At 39.5% G+C, this 23,700-nt stretch overlaps 1 protein-coding gene across 3 annotated transcripts in view; it reads left to right on the forward strand.

Moving 5' to 3' along the window:
- Nucleotides 1–23,700, forward strand: part of rmdn1 (regulator of microtubule dynamics 1) — a 41,035-nt gene that overhangs the window by 11,709 nt on the left and 5,626 nt on the right. Inside the window, exons 3-10 of one of the 3 annotated variants that reach the window (XM_069922015.1) lie at nt 5,376–5,463; nt 6,673–6,832; nt 6,916–7,005; nt 13,613–13,668; nt 14,869–14,956; nt 16,762–16,792; nt 17,870–17,969; nt 18,352–18,613. In XM_069922015.1, coding sequence (XP_069778116.1) covers nt 5,376–5,463; nt 6,673–6,832; nt 6,916–7,005; nt 13,613–13,668; nt 14,869–14,956; nt 16,762–16,792; nt 17,870–17,967 — 611 coding nt within the window. In that variant the 3' untranslated portion in view covers nt 17,968–17,969; nt 18,352–18,613. Of the gene's footprint in view, nt 1–5,375; nt 5,464–6,672; nt 6,833–6,915; nt 7,006–13,612; nt 13,669–14,868; nt 14,957–16,761; nt 16,793–17,869; nt 17,970–18,351; nt 18,614–23,700 lie in introns of those variants that run through there. The other 2 variants (XM_069922014.1, XM_069922013.1) reach the window with 2 other exon arrangements.

The following is a 23,700-nucleotide window of genomic DNA, read 5'->3' on the forward strand; positions in this document are numbered from 1 at the left end:
AGCACAGAACAGGCCAGTTTGGCCCTACTGGTCCATGCCGGAACAAATCCCCACCCTCCGAGTCCCACTGACTAGCACCTGGTCCATACCCCTCCAATCCTCTCCCCTCCATGTAATTATCCAGTCTTTCCTTAAATGTAAATAATGTCCCTGCTTCAAACATCTCCGCCGGAAACTTCTTCCACATCCAAACCACCCTTTGCGTGAAGAAATTTCCCCTCATGTTCCCCTTATAATTTTCCCCCTTCAATCTCAAACCATGGCCTCTGGTTTGAATATCCCCCTCTCTTAATTGAAAAAGCCTATCCACGTTGACTTTTAAAATCTTGAACACCTCCATCAAATCCCCCCTCAATCTTCTACGCTCCAGAGAAAAAAGCCCCAGGCTGCTCAACCTTACTCTGTAACTCAAACCCTGAAATTCTGTCAACATTCTCGTGAACCTTCTCTACACTCTTTCTATTTTGTTTATATCCTTCCTATAATTTGGTGACCAAAACTGCACACAGTATTCCAAATTTGGCCTCACTAATGCTTTGTACAATTTCATCATAACATCCCAACTCTTGAATTCAAATATCCGATTTATGAAGGCCAACATTCCAAATGCCTTCTTCACCACTCTATCTACCTGAGTATCAACTTTGAGGGTACTATTTACCATAACTCCTAAATCCCTTTGTTGCTCTGCACTCCTCAATTGCCTACCATTCAATGTATATGACCTATTTAGATTTGCCTTTCCAAAATGCAACACTTCACACTTATCCGTATTAAATTCCATCAGCCATTTCTCAGCCCACTCCTCTAGCTTTCCTATATCTCTTTTTAAGCTACGGTAATCTTCCTCACTGTCCACAATACCACCAATCTTTGTATCATCTGCAAATTTACTTATCCAATTCACCACCCCTTCTCCCAGATCATTAATATATGTAACAAACAATAGAGGACCCAGGACCGATCCCTGAGGAACTCCACTAGTCACCAGCCTCCAATTTGACAAAGAATTTTCTACCACTACTCTCTGACACCTCCCATCCAACCATTGCTGAATCCATTTCACTACCTCCTTATTTATACCTAATGCCTCCACCTTTTTTCCTAACCTCCTGTGGGGAACTTTGTCAAAAGCTTTACTAAAGTCTAAATAGACAACATCCACAGCCTTCCCTTCATCAATCTTTTTTGTAACCCCCTCGAAAAACTCTATAAGGTTTGTTAAGCATGATCTACCCCTGACAAAACCATGTTGACTACTACCTAACAATCCCTGTTCTTCCAAATATTTGTAAATGCCATCCCTCAGAACACTTTCCATCAACTTACCCACCACAGACATCAGACTCACAGGTCTATAATTTCCAGGCTTACATTTGGACCCTTTCTTAAACAGCGGAACAACATGAGCCACCCTCCAATCCTCTGGCGCTACCCCCGTGACCAGTGACATCCTAAATATCTCTGTTAATGGCCCCAGTATCTGTACACCAGTCTCCCTGAGTGTCCTTGGGAATACTTTGTCCGGACCCGGAGATTTGTCCACCTTTATCTTTTTTAACACTGCCATCACTACCTCCTCAGTTATCCTTATATGATTCATGACCTCCTCACTATTTTTCTTTACTTCAACTGGTACAATATTTTTTTCCCTAGTGAATACCGAGGAAAAGAAATCATGTAAAATTTCCCCCATCTCCTCTGACTTCTCACTCAGCCTACCCTCCCTATCTACAAGGGGTCCAATTCTATCCCTCACTAATCCTTTACTTTTAATGTACCTATAGAAAACCCTTTGGATTTATTCTTACTCTGCCTGCCAAAGCCTCTTTGTGTCTCTTTTTGGCCTTTCTAATTTCTTTCTTAAGAATTTTTCTACACTCCTTGTAGTCCTCTTTCAATTTCTCAGCACCCTGCTGTTTATACCTCTTGTACACCTCCCTCTTTCTCCTAACCAAATTTCTAATATTCCTCGAAAACCAAGGCTCCCTATGACTTCCACCCTTTCCTTTGATCCTCACTGGGACATATCTACTCTGTACTCTCAAAATTTCTTCTTTGAATATTCTCCATTTTTCATTTACATCCTTTCCTGAAAAAAATCATGTCCCACTCAATACTCCCCAAATCCATTCTTATTCCTTTGAAATTTGCTTTTCTCCAATCCAGAACCTCAACTTTAGGCCCTTCTTTGCTCTTCCCTAAAACTACCCTAAAACTAATAGAGTTGCGATCACTAGACCCAATTTGTTCTCCAACATTAACCTCAGATACCTGACCTATCTTGTTCCCTAACAGGAGATCCAGTATTACACCGTCCTGAGTCAGTTCCTCTACATATTGATTAAGAAAACTATCTTGTACACATTTGACAAACTCCAGCCCATCCAGACCTCTTACTGTATGGGTATCCCAATCAATGTGAGGGAAGTTAAAATCTCCCATGATCACTACCTTATGTTTATTAATGCTATCTCCTTACAAATTTGTTCTTCCAATTTTCTTGGCCCATTTGCTGGTCTATGATACACTCCTATTAGTGCCCTCATGCCTCCTCCACCCCTCAATTCCACCCAAACTGCCTCACTGGACAGTCCCTCCAAACCATCCTGCCACCTCATGGCAGTAATGTCCTCTTTAACAAGCAGAGCAACTCCTCCCCATTTTTTACCCCCTGTTCTATCACATCTAAATCATTTGTATTCTGGAATATTTAGTTGCCAGTCCTGTCCCTCCTGTAACCAGGTCTCACTAATTGCCACAACATCATGATTCCAAGTGCCAATCCATGCTCTAAGCTCATCAACCTTGTTCACTATCCTTCTTGCATTGAAGTACATGCATTTCAGAGAATGACCCTCACATATATTCCCTATTCTACCTTTTACCTTAACTTCCATCCTTCCTTTGTTATCTTTATCATTAACTAGGTGTCCATGCACCCTAGTCACTGCTCGCAACTCTACTCCCCACCCCCCTGCCAAACTAATTTAAACCTTCCCCCACAGCTCTAGCAAATCTGCTTGCCAGGGTATTGGTCCCCCTCCAGTTCAAGTGGTGTCCGTCCCTTTTGTACAGGTCCGACTTTCCGCAGAAGAGATCCCAATGATCCAAAAATCTTATCCCCTGCCCCCTGCACCAGCTCTTTAGCCATGCATTCATCCTCCACATCCTTCTATACTACCCTCTCTAGCGCGTGGCACCGGCAGCAAACCAGAGATTACTACCTTAGAGGTCCTGTTTTTTAACTTCCTGCCTAATTCTATGTATTCCTGTTTCAGGACCTCATCCCCACTTCTAAATAAGTCATTGGTCCCCACATGGACCACGACTTCTGGCTGCTCACCTTACTCTTGTAGAATTCTGTGAACTTGATCAGAGACATCGCTGACCCTAGCACCAGGATAGAATCTTAAAGTTGTGGGAAATATTAGGGAGCCCATTTGACTGATATGAGTTAATTTTAACTGCTGCATTAATCTCCGAATCTTGATGCAATTCTGGATTTTTGTGCATTTGAGCCATTCAACCATTTGCTATTTTATGGATAAATAATTCAGTCATTGAGTTGAATGATTTGTTTTCCCTCCTTTTACTGTCAGGAAGCAAAGCATAGTTCAACAGCTACAAGTTAGTTTGATATATTTTTTCTCATGATCAAAATAATCACTTGAGAGGGAGAGTTGTTTTCATTTAATGCAAATATATGTTGTATTGATTGATCTAGGTAAACCTGCTTATCACCATTTGTTGTTTCATATTGTTAATTAAAATTTGAACCAATAATATGTTACATTGAATAGCTTTATCTGATCCATCTTTGACAGAGTGAAGAAAAAGTTTCCTACGGGTTAATAAAGAGGTTTTATTATTCTTTCCAACACACTAGATATAAGGCAGTGTAAATCAATTGTCAAGGAAGTGGTATCTCCTGCCCATTAGCCGTAATGACAAACAATATGGTACAAAATTGTCTGCCTGACTTGGTGCCTTTTGGGTGAATCGAATGCACCGTGACCATCCTGCATATGAATGAACATCCTGTTCTATTAGCCTCAAGATACCTAATCCAAACATATTAACACATTTTTTCTTCTTTCATTGAATCTACCATTGAATGCAACTAATACATTTGCCTCTGCAGCTTTAAGTGGCAACGAGTTTTGTATTCTAGCCATTCTGCGTTTAATTTTTTTTTTAAAACATATGCCATCTTTGAAGAGGTGCCAACAAATGACTTGCTTCCTACCAGAGGAAAATATATAAAGACCTGTGATACCAAAGAGCAATCATTGTACCCATTATTTGCAATGAGATCTCGAGTGTGAGTATTTGCTGGTCTGAGTTCATCCTGGCATTGTGTGAGAATGTGACCAGTTGGTAGAGACAGTGTGGGAGATTTCTGTTTGAGTGAACTAGTAGACTGTTGTTTCTTTTGCTTTCCCCATTTGTTTAACTATGAGCTTGAACCCTTTCCTTTTCAACTGTATTTGCATTTGTTTCAACTGCTTACTCTACTCTTCCCTTAATCTATATTATGACATCCCTTAGTGGGAAATAAACATCTCATCTTCCTTCCTTGTTTCTTTTGGCAGTTATTTTAGATCTTTAACTTCTAATCTTGGCCATTCATTCAGGTGGAAATAATTACCATTTTGTTTGTTGAATGAAAATCCTTTGTAACTTTAAAGGAGCCACATCAAACTCCAACTTTCTCTGATCACTGTGCTTCAGATTAAAACAGTGAGTTTTGTAGATAGAACTGTGGAGGTCAAATCCTGAAATGTAAGAAGACTTGTAGATGCTCTACTGATGCAACTTTTTGTTCAGCATGTCTGAATAAGTTAAAATATGGATCAGAAAAAAAAGATTAGTTTTCCACTTTGTCTTCTCCGCAGACCATGACTGGTAGTTGTGACCAGACACTTCTCTGTTTTCCTTACTCATCTCTACCTACCACCCTCCATTTTTCACCCAGCGGGGAGACATTTGTTAGCTTACTTGATGACCTTGATGTTAGGCTGATCTGGTAATAAATTGGGTGCAATGGATTAATTTATGAGGGTAGAAAATAATCTTGTGTGAGAGAATTAAAAATTGAAGCTTTTTAGAGTGCAATGTCTATAGCACAGTATTATAAAAAAAATTTGAGTAATTCAGTTGTTGAATATTGTTGTTGATCATGTTAGAACCCAACCTAATTTAACTTTTTTTTTCATTCATAGTTGCAGCCACATCAAAACTAGATGCTGAGCCATAATTCATATCTACAGTGATCATTCAAAAATAAATTGTAATTTTAATTCTTTCATAGAGATGAACAGCAAGATTTTATTATTTTAATTTATTGTTCTAACTTTTTTTTGCATTTCCAGTGGAAGAAATTGTAGACCAGGCTGACTATCTTTATGGCACTGGAGAGGTGACTAAGCTTTATCACCTCCTTATTGAACACAAGAACAGGTATTATACATGAAAATATTTATAAATGTGATCTATTTTGTAGATTATCTGCTCTCAATATTGGTATGTACAATGCTTTGTTATAGTGGGAAACTGAACCTCTTGGATTCCCATAGGTAGTCCGAATTATTCCAAGACATGATTGGAAGTTGCTTACTGTACACAGACAGAGTTGTGTTAATTGCACCAATAATGTTCAGTTTGAATGAAAAGGTAGTACTTAAAGCAAGGAATGACTTTGAATTAAAATGATAGTGTAACGACTCACCTGAGGCTTAATCGAACCAGCTCGGGAGCTTCCGAGTGATGTAATGACGTCACAATGCGATGGCATCATTTGGAATGCGCGGGGTTTTCAGAAGCTGTGTGTGACTTTGAGTGAACGACTTTTACTGAACTTCGACTTGACTACGCCTGATCATTTTCTCGTTCATCATTTCTCTCTGTGACACAGTTGCTACAATCGCATTGACAGTTAATTGTTGGGGGAAAGTATATTTTGATGCCATTGATGTAATACAGTGAATGTTTATGAAGTATGAAATATCTACATAATAAAATTAATGTTGAAAGGAGAGTATTGCTTGAAACTTTCCAGAATGAGATTGAGTCATGGTTTTGTAGCAATACATGTTTGTTGAGGAAGATAAAAAAAAAACAATAATTGTATCAGGGTCTGAAATGGGACCTTGCCAAACAAAATTACTGATTCCAATTCACACAATTTTATTATTGAATTTGTAGCTATCACCTCTACTTTCTCAGGAGTTTGCGGAGGAGCTAGTGGAGTTGTTCAAGTGAACCGGTACAGACTTGAAGGGCCGACATGGCCTGTTTCCGTGCTGTAAACGGTTATATGTCCTGTGGAAGCTAACTGAGCTTGTTATGATGCGAGAATGCATTATTTATTATGCAATTGCAGAGAAAAAAAACACAATTTGACTGTTAATCTTTCCAATGGGTGATTAAATTGTCTTGCTAATTATACAATATGTGCTGAAATTTGGTTTTGTAGCCATCTCCAGTTTGTAAAAATTGAAGTGATTTCCAAAATACCAAAACAGAAAGCTGCAAACAACAGCTTCTGGAGGAATGTGGTATCACCGGCAGCCGCTTGGAGTTTTCAATATTGAGTGGGGTAATGACAGTGAATGGTGATGATTTCATCATAATTTACAGTGGCTAATCTGCATTCTGTTTTCCATCAAGTGCAAATGGTGAGCTTCTGTGGCGGCTAGCTCGAGCATCACGTGACTTGGCTCAATTAGAAAGCATCACTGAAGAAAGAAAGAAGCAATTGGCTTATGAAGCTTTGGAGTTTGCTGAAAAGGCATTGGCAAAAAATGAACTGAGCTTTGCAGCTCATAAGGTAATGCTTCATTTCATCCTATGCTTTTTCACTTTTTAAATTACTTGTACAGTACATTAATGTTTTCTTAAAATGTTGCGCAGTGGTATGCGATATGTGTCAGTGACGTTGGAGACTACGAGGGAATCAAAGCAAAAATTGCAAATGCTTACGTCATTAAAGAACATTTTCAGGTAAAGTAGCAGATAATAGATACATTTATCTTCTGTGTTTATATGAAAATTTACTCTTAAGATTGAGAATTTTTATTTGGAATATTTTGGGAAGTAAAATTCAGCAAAAGTAGTTTAAAAGTCGCACATGCAGTATATACTTAATGTGGATTAAGATTAAAAGTATTATTTTGAGGGCATCATTTGAGGAATAGTGTAACATTTTTAGAGGAATACTAAAGTAGGACCATATGAGTTGGAAATGCATCTACAAAAGTTAAATATTCAGAAAGTGCTATTAATTTTTAAACTTCTGACAAAATGAAGACAAAGGTCTTGATGAAATGGATTCTGGTAATTGTGAAGATATTCCCTTGAGAAAATACCATTCTCATAATTCCTTGAAAGTGGGATTCAGGCCAAAAGTTTGAATGATAACAAATGTTAAGGAAAGGTTGAATTCAGAAAATGGATTATAGGAAATCTTCTGATATCAGCTATTCCCAATCCTCATTTGAAATTGAAGCCTTAAATACAATTTTCTTAGCTCTCTCTATGTACTGTTTTTATCCTGAGGATCCTATCTTCATTACCAAATGTTTAATTCTAATTCATCAGGTTGTACATTATCAAAGTCAGTGGTTTTCAAACTGCCTCCCAAAACTCACATTCCACTTTAAGTATTCCTTATGCCATAAGTGCTCTGTAAGGAATTGCTTAAAGTGGTATGTGAGTGGAAAGAGAAAGCTTTGAAAACCACTGTTTTATTTGTACCTCATTGACTCGTTATGTACACGGTTTCATAACTCCAAAGGAAATGGGCCAATGACAATTTTTTTCAAGCAAAATATTTCAGTAAAAATTGGGTCTAGAGCAGTGGTTCTCAACCTTCCCACTCACATACCACTTTAAGCAATCCCTTACTAATCACAGAGCACCTATGGTACAGGTAGAATGTGAGTTTAGGGGGTGGGGGGGGAAAGTCTGATCTAGGCCCTCTCACCATCCATCATTCTTACTACCTGCCTTGGCTCCCTATTTGCCATTTTTTCCCCCTCCTAATCTTGATCCTTCAGCCCATTACCCACATTCTTCCTACAGGTTCACCTATAGCAGCTCCTGCCTCACCACTCACCCTTACCTCTTGTACTGGCTCTCTCAACTTTATAGGGCCTTTCCCTGAAATGTTGATTACATCTTTCCCTCCACAGATGCTACCTGATCTGCTGAGATCCTCCAGCATCTTGTTTATTGCTACAGATTCCAGCATCTGCAGCCTTTTGTGTCTTCACTAATGAAAAATAGGTGGGCAAACTAATAGGACACAGAAGTGATATATCTCGGACCTGATGGGCAATATCTTAGGGTTCCAAAAGTTATGTCTGCATTGTTTCTCATCCTCCAAATCTTCCAGAAACTGGTATCATGCTGGAAGGTTGGATTGCAGGAAATATAACATCAATGCTGTAGGAAGGAAAATGGGGAACAAGAGGAACCAATAAAGTGCCATGTAAAATGCCATATAAGGACTCATGAAGTTAAGGGTAACGTGTTATGTGGTTAGAGTTTTGGTTAACAGATAGCAAGCAAATCTTCTGCTTTCAGATTGATAAGACATAACTAGTGATATTTGTCAGGGAGCAGAGCTGTGGCATTGGCAGTTCTAAATAGTGTGAAGGACTTGAATAAAGGGGTAGAGTGTAGTTTCCAGATTTGATGATGATGCCAAGTATAAATTATGAAGTGGCACCAAGTGTCTGCAGAGACATTGTTCAAGTGATTGGAAAAAAAATGTACTATTGGAGTATATTAAGTAAAGATGTTTCCCCTTTACTTCCTACTGAGTTTTGAGCACATTTGTGTATTGCACTTGACCTCAGCATCTGTGGATTTTCTTGTTTATCTCCAAAAGGAATGTTCGCCTTTATTGAAAGCTGAAGAAGTACTGGAGTAAAAAGCTCTCATCATAACTGCCTAGTGAGATCACACCAATCTTCATCAATCAAGAGAATCATGTTTTAAGGAATGCAGTGCAGGTTCACCAAATTATTCCTGCGATGAGGAGATTAACTAATAAAGAAAGACTGAACAGATTTAGAATGATCAGTGATTTCACTGACATATGTAAGATTGACAAATTATCTGCTTCGAAATGTTACCTTGATGAAGAACAGTTTAGAATCAAGTTGCCACTAATTCTGAGATAAGGCAGAATCTCCTAATTCCCTGGAAAGTGGTGTCACAGGAAGATGGGGTAATAAAGCGAACTTTTGACACATTGGCCTTCATTAATCAAAGTATTCAGTTTAGGAATTGGGATATTCAAGTAAAGCTGAATAAGACATTGGTGAGGCCAAATTTGGAGTATTGTGTACAGTTTGGCCATCTAACCACAGGAAAGGTATCAATATAATTGAAAGAATGTAGAGAAGATCTGATAGGATGTTGCCAAGTTTTGAGGAACTGAGGTGACAGGGAAAGGTTATACAGGTTAGGACTTTATTCCCTAGAGCATTGAAGAATAAGGGGTTATTTGATAGAGATGTACAAAATGATCACGGATATAAGTAGGCTTTTTCCAGAGGTTAGGTGAGATAAAAACCAGAGGGCATGGGTTAAGAGTAAAAGGGGAGAAGTTGAGGGGGAATTTCTTCACACAGAGTGAGCTACCAGCTGAGGTGGTGAATGCAGGCTAAATTTTTAGTTAAGAAAAATTTGGACAGATACACGGATGAGAGGGATATGGAATGGGTGCAGGTCAGTGGGATGAGGAAGATTAATAGTTTGGCACAGACTTTCTCTGCTGTAATGTTCTCTGGTGCTATGGTTCCCTCGGTTGGTTGGTGGGGTGGGGGGGGGGGTGTTGGTAGGGGAAGCATAATTATTATTGTGTATCTGGGAGAGATTTGCATGTTGCTTTTAAGTATATTCAAGACTATGATAGATTTGTACATTCTGGGACAATCAATGGCTATAGACATCAGAGAGGAACATTGATTTAAAGGCAAAGATCAGATTGGTTGTGTTCATATTGAATGGTGGAACAGGCTCAAAGGGCCATCAAAGATAGTACTACAATTTCTTCCAACATTTATATTTTAGTGTAATGCTATTTTTTTTCTTGTTGCATGATCCAGCTCTTGTAGGAAACAAACTGTGAATGAAAACTTGGAGACATCAAGGCACAGATGTCCAAATTCTGTGATTTTTATTTTGGGTTCCTATAGAGTTGCCCTCATCCACAGTAAGGAGCATGGACACATGAAGTGGTGCCAAATGATGTTATTGATATCACTCCTGTGATTTTTAATTTAAAAAAAAATTAAGTAAATTTAGACATACAGGACGGTAACGGCATTTCGGCCCACGAGCCCATTCTGCCCAATTACACCCAATTATTCTACATCCAAGATACATTTTGATTGGTGGGAAGAAACTGGAGCCCCCGGGGAAAACCCACACATGGGGAGAACGTACAAACTCCTTGCAGACAGCGCAGGATTCAAACCCCACTCCCGATCGCTGGCGCTGTAACAGCGTTGCACTAACCGTGCTGCCCTCTTCTCTTTATATTGGCTACCTCTGTAGTAGCAGCCTACCCACATGCCTCAAAGCTCAGCATTTGCAGGACTTAAGATCCTCCCAGAGCAAGTCCCAGACCAGTGCTGGCAACCTGACTCAGGAAGGTCACCTAAATGACTACTGACCAGTGACACTCACATCCACAATGATGAAGTGTTTTGAGAGGCTGGTGTTGAAGCATATCAGCTCCTGTCTAAGCAGTGACATGGATCCATTCCAATTTGCCTACAGCAGCAACATGACTATGGCAGATACAATCTCACTGCAAAACTGATAGGCAAACTCTAAGATGTGGGCCTCAATACCCCACGGTGTGATTGGATCCTGGATATCCTCACTCCAGACCCCAATCAGTGAGGATTAACAAGAACATCTGCTTCAGAGCACCATAAGGCTACATTCTTAGACCCCTGCTCTACCTGAATGGTGCACTGACAACAACCTCACATTCAATGTCACCAAACCAAGGAGCTGATTGTGAACTTTAGGAAAGGAAAACCAGGGGTGAACAATCCATTGATCATTGGGAGTCACTATCTCAGAGGACCGTCCCTGGACTCAACAGACTAGTGACATCATGAAGAAAGCACATCAGAGCCTCAACTTTCTCAAGAATTTGCAGAGATTTGGTTTGACATTGAAAACCTTGGCAAACTTCTACAGATGTGTAGTGAAAAGTGTGATGACCGGCTGCATCTTAGCCTGGTATGGGGGCACCAATAGCTTTGTGCAGAAAGCCCTCAAAAGGTAGTGAGGACACATTCCAGTATATCACAGGCAAAACTCTCTTCACCATTGTCAACATCTACATGGAATTCTCAGGAGTGTGACTGGAACATCCAACAAACAAAATGCTAATTGGACTATTGGTTGTTTAATGTGTTTGTGATTGCTGAAGAAATTCTGATTTTAAGATTTATTGTCAAGAGTACATACATGACATCATTTACAACCCTGAGATTCTTTTTTTCTTTTTTTTCCGCAGGTAAGGCAGAATTACCACTTATTGGTAGTGCAAAAAAAAACTGTACACAACGTATACATGTAAACACATAAAGAACTGTAAACAGATAACAGATGTAAACAAATTTCAATACAGAGAGAAGAAAAGAAAATCAATAGTGCACGAGTCCTTAAACTAGTGTCTGATTGAGTTTTTCATTGAGGTGAAGGGGTAGTAGCTGTTCCTGAACCTGGTCGTGTGAGTCTTGTGGAACCTATAGCTCTCCTGATGGCATTAGCGAGAACAGAGTGTGTGCTGGGTGGTGTGGATCCTTGATGATTGCTGCTATTCTCCGACGGCAGCGTTCCCTGTAGATGTTATCGATAGTAGGGAGGGTTTTGCCTGTGATATCCTGGGCTGTATCCACTAGCATTTGGAGGGCTTTACACTCAGGGGTGTTGGTGTCCCCATACCAGACCGTGATGCAGCCAGTCAGCACACTTTCCATTACACCTCTGTAGAAATTTGCCAGGGTTTCTGGTGTCACACCAAACCTCCACAGGAAGTAGAGACAATGATGTGCTTTCTTTACGATGCCATTAGCGTGTTGGGTCTAGGAATGATCCTCTAAGAGCGTGACGCCCTCTCCACCTCTGATTCCAAATGGTCACTGGAACATATACCTCTGGTTTTCTCTTCCTGAAGATAACAATCAGATCCTTAGTTTTGGTGAGATTGAGTGCAAGGTTGTTTTTTGTGCTCCATTCAGCCAAGTTTTCAATCTTCCTCATGTATGCTGAATTATCATCTTCCAGGCTGTAAATTATTAGTTTGCTGAAGAGATGAGAGTTTAACCTGATCCAACCTTTAAAGAAGTGGATATCATCCTTTTTCTTTCCACTCACATACCACTTTAAGTATTCCCTATGCCATAGATGCTCTGTGATTAGTAAGGAATTGCTTAAGGTGGTATGTGGGCGGAAAGAAAAAGTTTGAAAACTACTGTTTTAATCGTACCTAATTGACTCGTTGTGTGCACGGCTTCATAACTCCAAAGGAAATGGGCCAATGACAATTTGTCTCAAGCAAAATATTTCAGTAACAATTGGGTCTAGAGCAGTGATTCTCCTCCTTCCCATTCACATACCACCTTAAGAATCCCTTACTAATCACAGAGCACTTACGGCATAGGGATTACTTAAAATGTTATGTGCGTGGAAAGAATAAGGTTGAGAACCACTGCTTTAAAGCATGCGACATCTAATTACATTTAAGTCCTTAAATCTATTTGCTGCTTAAAACAGATTGCAAACTATAAGTAGATAAATAAACTCGAATCCATCACAAATCACTTTTTTTCCCCCTCTCTTGTTACTGGGACTGGTAGGCTTGAATTATTTGGAGAGATTGGATAGGCTGGGGCTTTTTGTCCCTGGAGCGTAGGAGGTTGAGGGAAGAATTTACAGAGACTTAAAATCATGGGGGCATAGGTAAAGTAAATCATCAATCTTTTTTCCCCCAGAGCAGGGGAATCTAAAACTAGATTTAAGGTGAGAGAGTGGCAAGATTTGAAAGGACCTGAGAGTCACGTCACTTTCCCACATGGAGGTTAATGGTATATGCCAGAGGAAGTGGTTAAGGTGGTTGCAATTGTAACATGTGTAAGACTTTTAGTTTTCCACTCACATACCACCTTAAATAATCCCAGTGTCATAGGTGCTCTGTGAGTGTTTACTTAAGATGGTATGTGAATGGAAAGAAAAAAAAAATTAAAACCACTAGTTTAGAGGGATATGGGACTAGATTAAGTAGAGAATGTAACATGAACAGTGTGGTCCGAAGCATGCTTTTAAATACATGGGTGACTTAAATGTCCTGTTCAAACTTCTATTTAAATAGCAATTACTCAAATGTTATCTGCTTCCAGACCAATTGTACAATTCTTCAGTTTGAGGTAAATTCTTCTCTATGTTAATTCTAACAAAATGAAAATTTCCTGTTATCTTGCTGAAATTCACCTGATAAAGTACCATGTGCAAACTAACAATTAAGTTAAACTCCTCAGATGATGTAGTTATTTGGAAAAATGTTCTCTTTTTATAGAAAGCCATTGAACTTAATCCCAAAGATGCCACATCAATTCATTTAATGGGCTTATGGTAGGAACCTAATTAACAATGATTCTTATTCAGATAATGTCTATCTTTCTAACGAGTTCAGTGATGAAAGCAGAATTACACATTCTTGCTATTGCCTACTTAAAAATTGATAACATTCATATTTCTTGTTGACTATCTTGTACTTTTGTAAAAATAAATCAATTTGTTGTGTTATTTCATTTAAGAACCTTGAGTAAATCAAATGGTGTTGCTCTGCTTTATTTGCATCAACTTTTGTTGCATTTCCAGTTTGAAATGAACACAAAATCCTGCTGAAAACCAGGGAACCCCCCCTAGAATTGAGAGGTGTGGGTGGGCGCGCACATGCATGTGGTGTCTGCACATGTGAATGAAAGCTATCATTATGATAACTGTGGATGGAGTAGTTTGCTGGTCCTGTCACATTTGTTGATGTTATGCAAAATTGTAACATAATTGTAGAATCTTAATTAATGGTGTGATAATCAGAGTCCTTCAGCCCACCATGCCCAATACGCCAATCCCACTTGCCCACACTAGATCTATATCCTCCAGAGCCTTGCCAGTTCAAGTACCTGTCTAAATTTATCTTGGAAATGGTGATTGTCTTTGGCTTGGCTTCGCGGACGAAGATTTATGGAGGGGTAATGTCCACGTCAGCTGCAGGCTCGTTGGTGGCTGACAAGTCCGATGCGGGACAGGCAGACACGGTTGCAGCGGTTGCAGGGGAAAATTGGTGGGTTGGGGTTGGGTGTTGGGTTTTTCCTCCTTTGTCTTTTGTCAGTGAGGTGGGCTCTGCGGTCTTCAAAGGAGGTTGCTGCCCGCCGAACTGTGAGGCGCCAAGATGCACGGTTGGAGGCGAGATCAGCCCACTGGCGGTGGTCATTGTGGCAGTCCTTGTACCTCTTCTTGGGTGCACCTCTGTCACAGTGGCCAGTGGAGAGCTCGCCATATAACACGATTTTGGCAAAACACCCCTGATATCAACATTCCTTAGTGACTGACCACTGACCACATCTGTCCAATCCATATTTGACTTCCCAAAACTGCTTCACCTTTTGGGATTAAAAGGTATCCAATTTTCCATCTGATCTATATTCTACTGTTACCTTAGACAACCTTCCTTACAATCTAAAACATCACCAATTTTAGTGTTAAATTCCTAATTATAACATGTTGGGCTAAAGGTTGGTGGATAATGAATTCATTTGATTTTTCTAGGTGTTTCACATTTGCTGAAATGCCCTGGATTCAACAGAAGATAGCTGCTACATTCTTTGCCACCCCACCAAGCTCCACTTATGCAGAGGTAAATTGGACAATAACAATACAGATGTGGCAGAATATGTTGTTTTTGAATTGTCTATAGATATGATTTTGGGAGATAAATTGGGGCAGGTTTTTTAGTGTAGGTCACATACAAACACTAGGTAAGTTTAACTGGGTTCCCTGACTACCTCTGAGGTCGTTGGATTCCAATGGGGTTGACCGGGCCAGACCCTTTCTAACTGCTGTGTAACTGGGGCGCTAACTGGTCAAATAGCCCAGTTAATCCCATTTAAAGGCAGTTTGAAAGGACCTATTGACTTCTCTGCTTTCTGTTAAACCTTCTTGCCTTCTTTCCCCTTTCCAGTCTTTCCAGTTCTCCCCTCCTTTCCCCCTCCACCCACCAAGCCATCCCTTCTCCCCCTGATCACTCCCTCCCTTCTTCACCTATCATCTCCTGTCTTTACCAACCCCCCTTCTCCCCCCCCCCCCCCCCGCCTTTCTTTTGTTTGGATGCTTGCCAGCGTTCTCTCATACCGTGAGGAAGGGCTCAAGCCTGAAATTCGTTTATGTATTTTTAGCTTTGTTACATAAAGGACACTCTTTAAACTGCTGAGCTTCTCCAGCATTTTATGTTTTTACTAAGTAACTGGTCCTGTCAATTTGGCTGGATTTCTGGTTGGATCCTTAATGCTAAAATGATAGGAGAATCTGTTGTTAAAGATCGCCCAATTCACAGAAAAAAAAAGACAGAGAAAGGCTGCTTTTCATGACTGCTACTTTCAGTATTTTGGGGTTTCTGCACTTGGACCTGCTGCTTAAAGACTTCGGGTCCTGCACTCGACTGCCCGTGGTTGGGAATAAAGCTATTTTCGAAAGCAACTATTTTGGGCTTCACATGTATACAAAAGGAAAACAGTTCAAAGTTCTGTATCCATAAAATTCCATCACTGTACATTGTTACATTCACTTCTATTTACACCACTGTAAATCTAACCACACACAACCAATTGATGATAAAACTTTGCCATCAACAACCAACACTCCAACCCAATTCCAATTTAAAAACCTGCTGCAAAGTTTCTCTCTTTCACACACACACATACACACACACACACAAACACACACACACACACATTGCACTGTGGGCGACATTAGAACATCATGGAAATAAGACTATAAACTCCACTCATACGGAATAAATGCAGACAGACTCAAAAATCATTCAGTATTTTTCATAATAATCATGAAACCCAAGGCTGGCATCATAAAGTGAATTAAACGCATAACTTAGCTTTAGAAGAGTTCCATTGTGTATGTTTCTTTAACAATCGATTTGCAACGGAGAAACAGTAGACATGCTTTCTTCAGTTATAAATCTGGTGTGCACACTGCTCACAATCCCAACGCAACTTCCAGTATGACGTCATAATGGATGCGCGTCCCACGCATTACAACGTCACTTCCTTTTTGATGTCATGAGTGTATGCAATTTTCTTTTCCTAATTTTGTTTTATTTCCTTTAATTTCATTTAATGAAAAGGTAAGTTTTAATACGATAAATATAATTTAATTTAAAAAGTTTTCAAAGGCTTGGCTTGCGTGGGTGGGGCGGGTCACAAGACAATGTGCAATGTCCACAAAGGCCCCCCCCCCCCCCCCCACCCTGGCACTGACACTGTAAATAATCTGGTCTTCATATAAGGCAAAACTACCTTTTCCTAATTTAATTATGAACCATGAAGATAGCTATTATTTCAATACCACCAGCAAAAACAGTGGATCATTTAGCTTGATGTGTTTTTATGTTACAGTAGATACTAACATTTAAAATCACTTTTGTTTCAGGCTCTCCAGTATTTTAACAAAGCAGAAGAAGGTAAGAGTTTCATAAATGTATTTCATTCATTTGTAAAATTGGTTTAAGTTGCATATTACAATTCAGTGACAAATATAATCTTATAGGAATCAGAACCTTCCTGCAGGTTTGTGCAGTCCAGAATTCTCTCCCATTGAAATATCTCCCATTGGAATTGCTGTCCTTTGCCAGGAACATTCCTGTTTCCATGTTAATGTTTGCATTTTGGTTTCAAACCAGCAAAAGCATATAAAGAGTAATAAAAGTATTAGGATTTGTTTCTTAATGTTTTTACTAAACCTAAAGGGAATTTTGCATGTATATTCAAAGACTCTACAGATGGTACAAATAATTTAATCTATTAATTTGAGGTATTAAGGTTCAATGTGAGTTTATTGTCATCTACGTAAGTACAATGTACGGATTTTACAAAATTCTTCCTTGCTTCAGCTAAACAGGTACATAAGATTCACCAAATACCACCATAAAATGTTAGATTAACACAAATGCAAGACAGAAAAAGATGGTAAATATTAAGGTATTGGATAAATAAATATTCATAGTTGCAGTTAGTTCAGTAATACAGATATTTGATGTGCCAATCAGTGCTGGTTTAGGGTTAGGGTTAGAAAAGTACAAGGAAGTTCAAGAGACTGAAGGCTGTCGGCTAAAAACTGTTCTTGAACCTGGAGGTGCTGGACTTCAGACTTTTCTATACCTTCTGCCTGAAAGGAACAGTGAGAAAAGAATGTGACCATAGTGATGGGAATTCTTAATGATGTTGGCAGCCCTTTAGAGCAGTCATTCTCAACCTTTTTTGGTGATGACCTCTGCTCAAAGTTTATCAGCCCCCTTCCCTATGAAGCAGTTAACTTTTGGTTTCTTCTATTCTTTTCTCCTATTGATGACATAAAAATCATACAAATATTTATGTTACTTGAAGTGAAAAGAAAACAAGGCTTTTTCTTAAATGTGCTGTGGGAGTGGCATAGGGCCCTTGTTGAGAATGGCTGCTTTAGAAGCAGTGCTCCACATAGATGCTTTCATTTTACGGGAGGTTGGTGCCTGTGATGACTAGGTTTTTCACTTTCTCCTCAGACTTAAAAAGTAGAGGTATCAGTGTACCCTCTTCACATCTGCCTCAATGTGTTGGGTTTAGGAGAGATCCTCAAATACATGGACTCCCAGGAACCTGAAGGTACTACCACCACCACCACCACCATCCTGTCAATCACAGGCATTTATCTAATTTTGCATTGGATGTGTACTCTCTTAAGGAGCACAGATTTCATTGTTATTGCTTGCTTACCAATAAGGACACCAACAGGTGTGTGGAAACTTCATTACCTCATATTTTCCTCCAAGTCACAACCGGTGTGGTCCAATCCACATTTGGAAACATAGTCCCAATTCTTTAACATCATTGCAAGCCTATTTCAAAAAGCATGAACCACAGAATCAGAGGGAACTGGGTATCCTTGCACATTAATCATTAAAAGATAACATGAGAAGGCAAATGAAATATTCATCTTTATTGAATGAGAGTACAAAACTGAAGATGTTTTACTTGTAATATATAGAGCCCTGATGAGATGACAACTGGCATACTGTGTACAGGCCTGGTCTTGTGATCTGAGGAATATTGTGATAATAAAAGTGCAATGAAGATTCAAACTTGCAAGTTTGGAAGATTGAGAGGTGATCATATTGAAACATACAGAATTCTGTGGGGCTTGACACAGGAGAGGCTGTGAGATAATTTTTTTCTGTCTGACCTGTTCAGAAAAAAAGGCCACTGACTTGACACAAGAGGCCAGAGTTATAGTGCATAGAACTGTACAGGACGGGAACAGGCCGCTCAGCCCATGGTGCCAAATTAAACTACTACCAACAGCTTGTACATGTTTCATTTTCTTCCATTACCTGCATGTTTGTGTGCCTGTCTTGTATATCCCTATCATATCTGATTTTCCAGAACTACCTCTCTTCCAGCAACAAGTTCTAGACACTAACCCTCGCTGTGTGTAAAAGAAAATTGCCTTGCATATCACCTTCAAAAATTTTTATGAACTTCCACCAGATTTCTTCTCAGACTCTGATACTTTAGACAAAACAATCCAAGTTTGTCCAACCTCTCGTCCCAGCTAATATTAATATTCTTTACTCGGGCATAACCCTTAGTGAACCTCCTCTGCACCTCTCCAGAACCAGATTAAATTGTATCTGCAAATTCTCCGTCCACATCTCCAACATATATATATCCTGCTGCATCTTTTGACAATCATTTTCCACAACTTCAATTTTTATTCAGTCTGCAAACTTGGGTATCAGCTCATTGACACCTTTGTCCAAGGAAAATTGTCCTTGTGGAACATCATTGGTCACAGACTTCCAGTCAAAAAACACACTTCACCTCTATTCTACGGCTTAGCCAATTTTGAATCCATTCTACCAGTTTACCGTGGTTCCCATGTATTTTCTGTATCCGCTTACCATGAGGGATGTGGTGAAGTGGCTTGCGTAAGTCCAGCTGATGATATCCACTGCTCTACCATCAATGATCTTTGCCACCTCCTCAAAAAAAACTCACCCGAGTTCATAAGACGTGATCGCCTCCACACAAAGCCATGCTGACTGTTCCTAAAAAACTATGCTTTTCCAAGTACGAGTCAATCCTATCCATAAGAATCCTCTCCAGTTGATTCTCTATTACTGGATCACCACCCTACATTTGTTGGCTTATCCCTGTTATCTTTCTTCAGCAAAGGAACAACACTGGTTACTCTTCAACCCTCTGGAACTTGGCCTATCTCTGTTAAGGCCCCAGCAATCTCTTTTGCCTCTCAGTCAGTCACCTGGGAAATATCCTTTGTGGAAGAAAGACAATAGGGATAATCCAGCAAATCAATGGGTAGTGAGCCAGTAATAGGGAAGCAACTGGAGTGGATTCTTAAGGATAGCAATTTACTCGCATTTGGAAAAAGATAGCATTTTAGGAAGCGTTAGCGTGGCCTTGTGTGGGATAGAACTAGTAAGCACTAGGATTACTATGAACATTATCTCTTAATTTAAATCAATTGGTTTACTGTTAACAGTTTTTCTTTACAAGTACCTATTCAGCTTCAGCAAGTAAGAATTTTGGTGTAGATGGAGATTGTACAACATGTATGACAATTATCTCATTATTAATCCATCAGGCTGAAAATAGATGATCACCTTCTTCTCCTTGATTTTGATATCCTAGAAATATTAACTCAGATTGATTTCACAATCCTCCATGTCCTCCTTGGTGAACACTGATATAAAGTATTCATTTAGTATCTCACCCACTTCTAGCTCCAGGGATAAATTCCCTCCTTTGTCCTTGAGTGGTCTTACACTCATGTCTTTAATATATGTTTAAAATCCTGTGGTATTTCCTTAATCGTACTCACCAAAGACATTTCATGGCCCCTTTCAGCCCTCCGATGTACGAGTTCTTTCCTCTTCTCATAATATTTCTTAAGGATCCAATCTGATTTCAGCTTCTGAAATCTTGCATGTGCTACCATTTTCCCCACACTGGACCGCACCGGTTCCAAACTTTATCAGACTTAGCCCAGCAATACTTACTCCCAATCGACTGTTCTCAGCTCCTGCCTAATAATGTTGTAATTTGCATCTCCCGCTCTCCCGAGGTTTTTAAATTTCCATTTTAAAAAAAAAGCATCAGGAGTTGTGATCATTGTTCCAAAAATGCTGTCCCTCTGATACCCAAATCATGTGGCCAGGCTCATTTCCTAAAACAAGGTCTAATATAACCCTTTTTGTGGTTGGACTATGTATATACTATGTCAAAAAAACCCTCCTGGATGCACCCAACAAATTTGCCCCATCTAAGTACAATGCTATTACAGTGCCAGTGACCCGAGTTCAAATCCAGCGTTTGTAAGGAGTTTGTACGTTCTCCCTGTGTCTTCGTGGGTTTCCTTCCACCCTTCAAAATGTACAGAGGTTGTAGATTAATTGGGCATATTTGGGCATTATAAGGTCGTAGACCAGAAGGGTCTGTTACCATGCTGTATGTCTAAATTTTTTTAAAATTGGAGAAATTAAAGTTGCCCACTACTATAAGCCTATTGGTCTTGTACCTTACATTAGTTACATTATCTCTGGTCACAGAGACATTCAGCAAGGAAGCAGGCCATTAAGATCATCCTGCTGACCAGTGGGAGACATCTATGTTAATCCCATTTTCTACATTTATAGTTATCTATACATAGGTGATTCAAGTCCTCACCTGGATATTTCCTTAACTCTGCGTCCACCACTTTCTCAAACAGTGTGTTCCAAGTACTTGGCACACACTGGTTGATAAAGATCCCCCTCAGATTTTTTTTCTATTACCATAATCTATGTCCTCTAGTTTTATCTACCTCTGATATATGCTCTTACCTGACATAACATTGTGTTCATCAGTAATGACCTACAAAACCTTTTCCACTCCAAAGAAAACAGACCCAGTCTCTTCAGTTGCTTCTCATAACCAAAATGCTCCATCCCAGGCTAAATTCTGGTGAATCTCCTCTGCACTCTCCAACACTATCACATCTTTCCTATAGTGTAGTGAGTGACTGGTCAATATCAAGTGGGGATAATGTTTTATTCAGTGCCCTGTCTAATAAAGACCATAGTCCCATATGGCTTCATAACCAAGTTGTTTACCTGCACTGGCACCTTCAAGGATCTTTGGACTGTAAACAGTTCCCTATGTTTCCCAGTCCTCCAAAGTGCCCTACATGTTCTAGCCTCATTATAACACCCAAAACGTATCTGGATGAAATTCCATTTGCCATTTTTCAGCCTGTATAATCAACACATTTTTAAAAATTATCCACCTTAATATTACCATACATTTATCTTCAAACTTACTGATCATGCTTCCTACATCCACATTCCAAAAAATTAACATAATATAAACAGCAAGAGTTCCCGACACTGATCCCGATGAAGTACCACAAGTCACAGGATCCAATTATTACAGAGCTCACTGCTCTGTCTTCTACTCCCAAAGAAACTTTGGATCCAATTTCAAGTTTGCCCTGGGTTCCAAGAATCCTAACCTTTTGGATTAGCCTCTTATATGGAACCTTGTTAAAGGCCTTAATGAAGTCCATAAAAATGTCATCTACTGCACTGCCCTTATCAATGTATCTTCCAAAAAATTAAATCTGATTAGTCAGTCAGGATCTGCCCTTGACAAAAGCTATGCTGGCCATCTCTAGTAAAACACAGGATTCTGTTGACACCAGTGGTTAAGTGAGAAATAAAACACAAATACTGGAGAAACTCAGCAGGTCAAATAATGCCTTTATGTAGTAAAGGTAAAGATACATCACCAACGTTTTATGAAGGGCTCAAGCCCAAAACGTTGGTAATGTATCTTTACCTTTGCTACATAAAGGCACGATTTGACCTGTTGAGTTTCTCCAGCATTTGTGTTATTTTTCTGCTGGCTATCTCTGATTAGTTCTTGCCTTTCCAAGGGACTAATTTTGTCTGTCAGAATTTTTTCCAATAATTTCCCCACTACTGACTTTAAGTTCAAAGGTCTATAATTACCAGGTTTTTCCCTGGAGCTCTTCTAAAAAAAAATGGGACTCCATTTGCTGCCTTCTGATCTCACCAGTAGTCAGCAAGGATATAAAAATCTCAGGGCCTCAGTAGCCTTGGGAAAATCCTATGTCCCAAGGGATTTATCCATCTTTAAACCCACTAAAGCATTAAGTTCCTCGTCTTTACTTATGAAGAGTTGCACATGCCCACTTTGAAGACCTAAGAAATGTTCATGTAGAAGACAATGGACCTTTGGAATTGTCTACCCAAGAGGATGGCAGAGGCTCAGAACGAGAGATCAAAATATTTTTGGATATTAAGGGAATCCAGTTTCTTAGGGTTTAAAAGTTTTGTCCTTTTGCTTTGCTTTTTGTTTTTGTTGAAAGGGTGAAGAGCCCTTTTCTTCTATTTATCAGCTCTCACAGAAAATTAGTGGTTATGAGTGGGAGTTTTTTTTGCCAGTGGGATACAAAGGGATTTGATTTCAACATTGGAAACTCCTAGTGTCACTGCTACCTGTGTCAGACTGGAGAAATCTCTCAGCCAGGACGCATCAGAGATTGTAATGGTGGAGTCAGGAATGTTGGATTTTATGTGTGGCTTGGTTAGTATCGGTCTGTCAGGCCACTGCTTGGAAAGTCTGTAAATTCTCTCCTGGCTGAATGCATGTTTCGACATCTGTGAGAGGGACTTTGCAAAGTCAATTGAGGTGATAACAAATTTGCCACATCGGAATCCATTGCTTGGGTTGATGCTGAAGGGATCCATCCCAGTTTCACTCTTGTTCTATTCTATCTGAATTAGGTGCTGAGATAGTTCAGAAACTAAACACCAAATACAATACTCTAGTCAGGAGTTTGACTTACAACAATCTGTTAGATTTCTGGTTACTTTTACTGAAACAAGCTAACACTGATGAGGGGTGGTGATAACTGACTTGGAGAGCAACTATCACTTGTGGGAGAGAGGTGATCATTGGTGGAGCAATAAGGTTGAAAGAGGGTTACAGAATTGTGAAGAGAATTGGGATTGATGCGGAAGAATGTGGCCTTGAAGCAAGCAAGTAAATTATTAACCCAAAGAGGATTTATCAATCTGAGTTGGACTCCCAACGTTAGGTTGCGCCTTCTTATGGATGACCCCTTTAAATTGCAGATAGACAGGTCACGTATGTGCTTAAAGGCTTTTGCAACAGTGCCAAATGGGAAGTACAGGATGTACAATTGTCATTGGATGCTACTTTTTTAAATTCATAATCTGAAAGAAGAAATTAGTGGCTGTTAATTTGTTCATATTCAGACATTTTAATTTCTCAATATGACCTGATGGCCACT

This window comes from Narcine bancroftii, chromosome 2 (assembly GCF_036971445.1).
Source record: "Narcine bancroftii isolate sNarBan1 chromosome 2, sNarBan1.hap1, whole genome shotgun sequence".
Classification (NCBI taxonomy): domain Eukaryota; kingdom Metazoa; phylum Chordata; class Chondrichthyes; order Torpediniformes; family Narcinidae; genus Narcine; species Narcine bancroftii.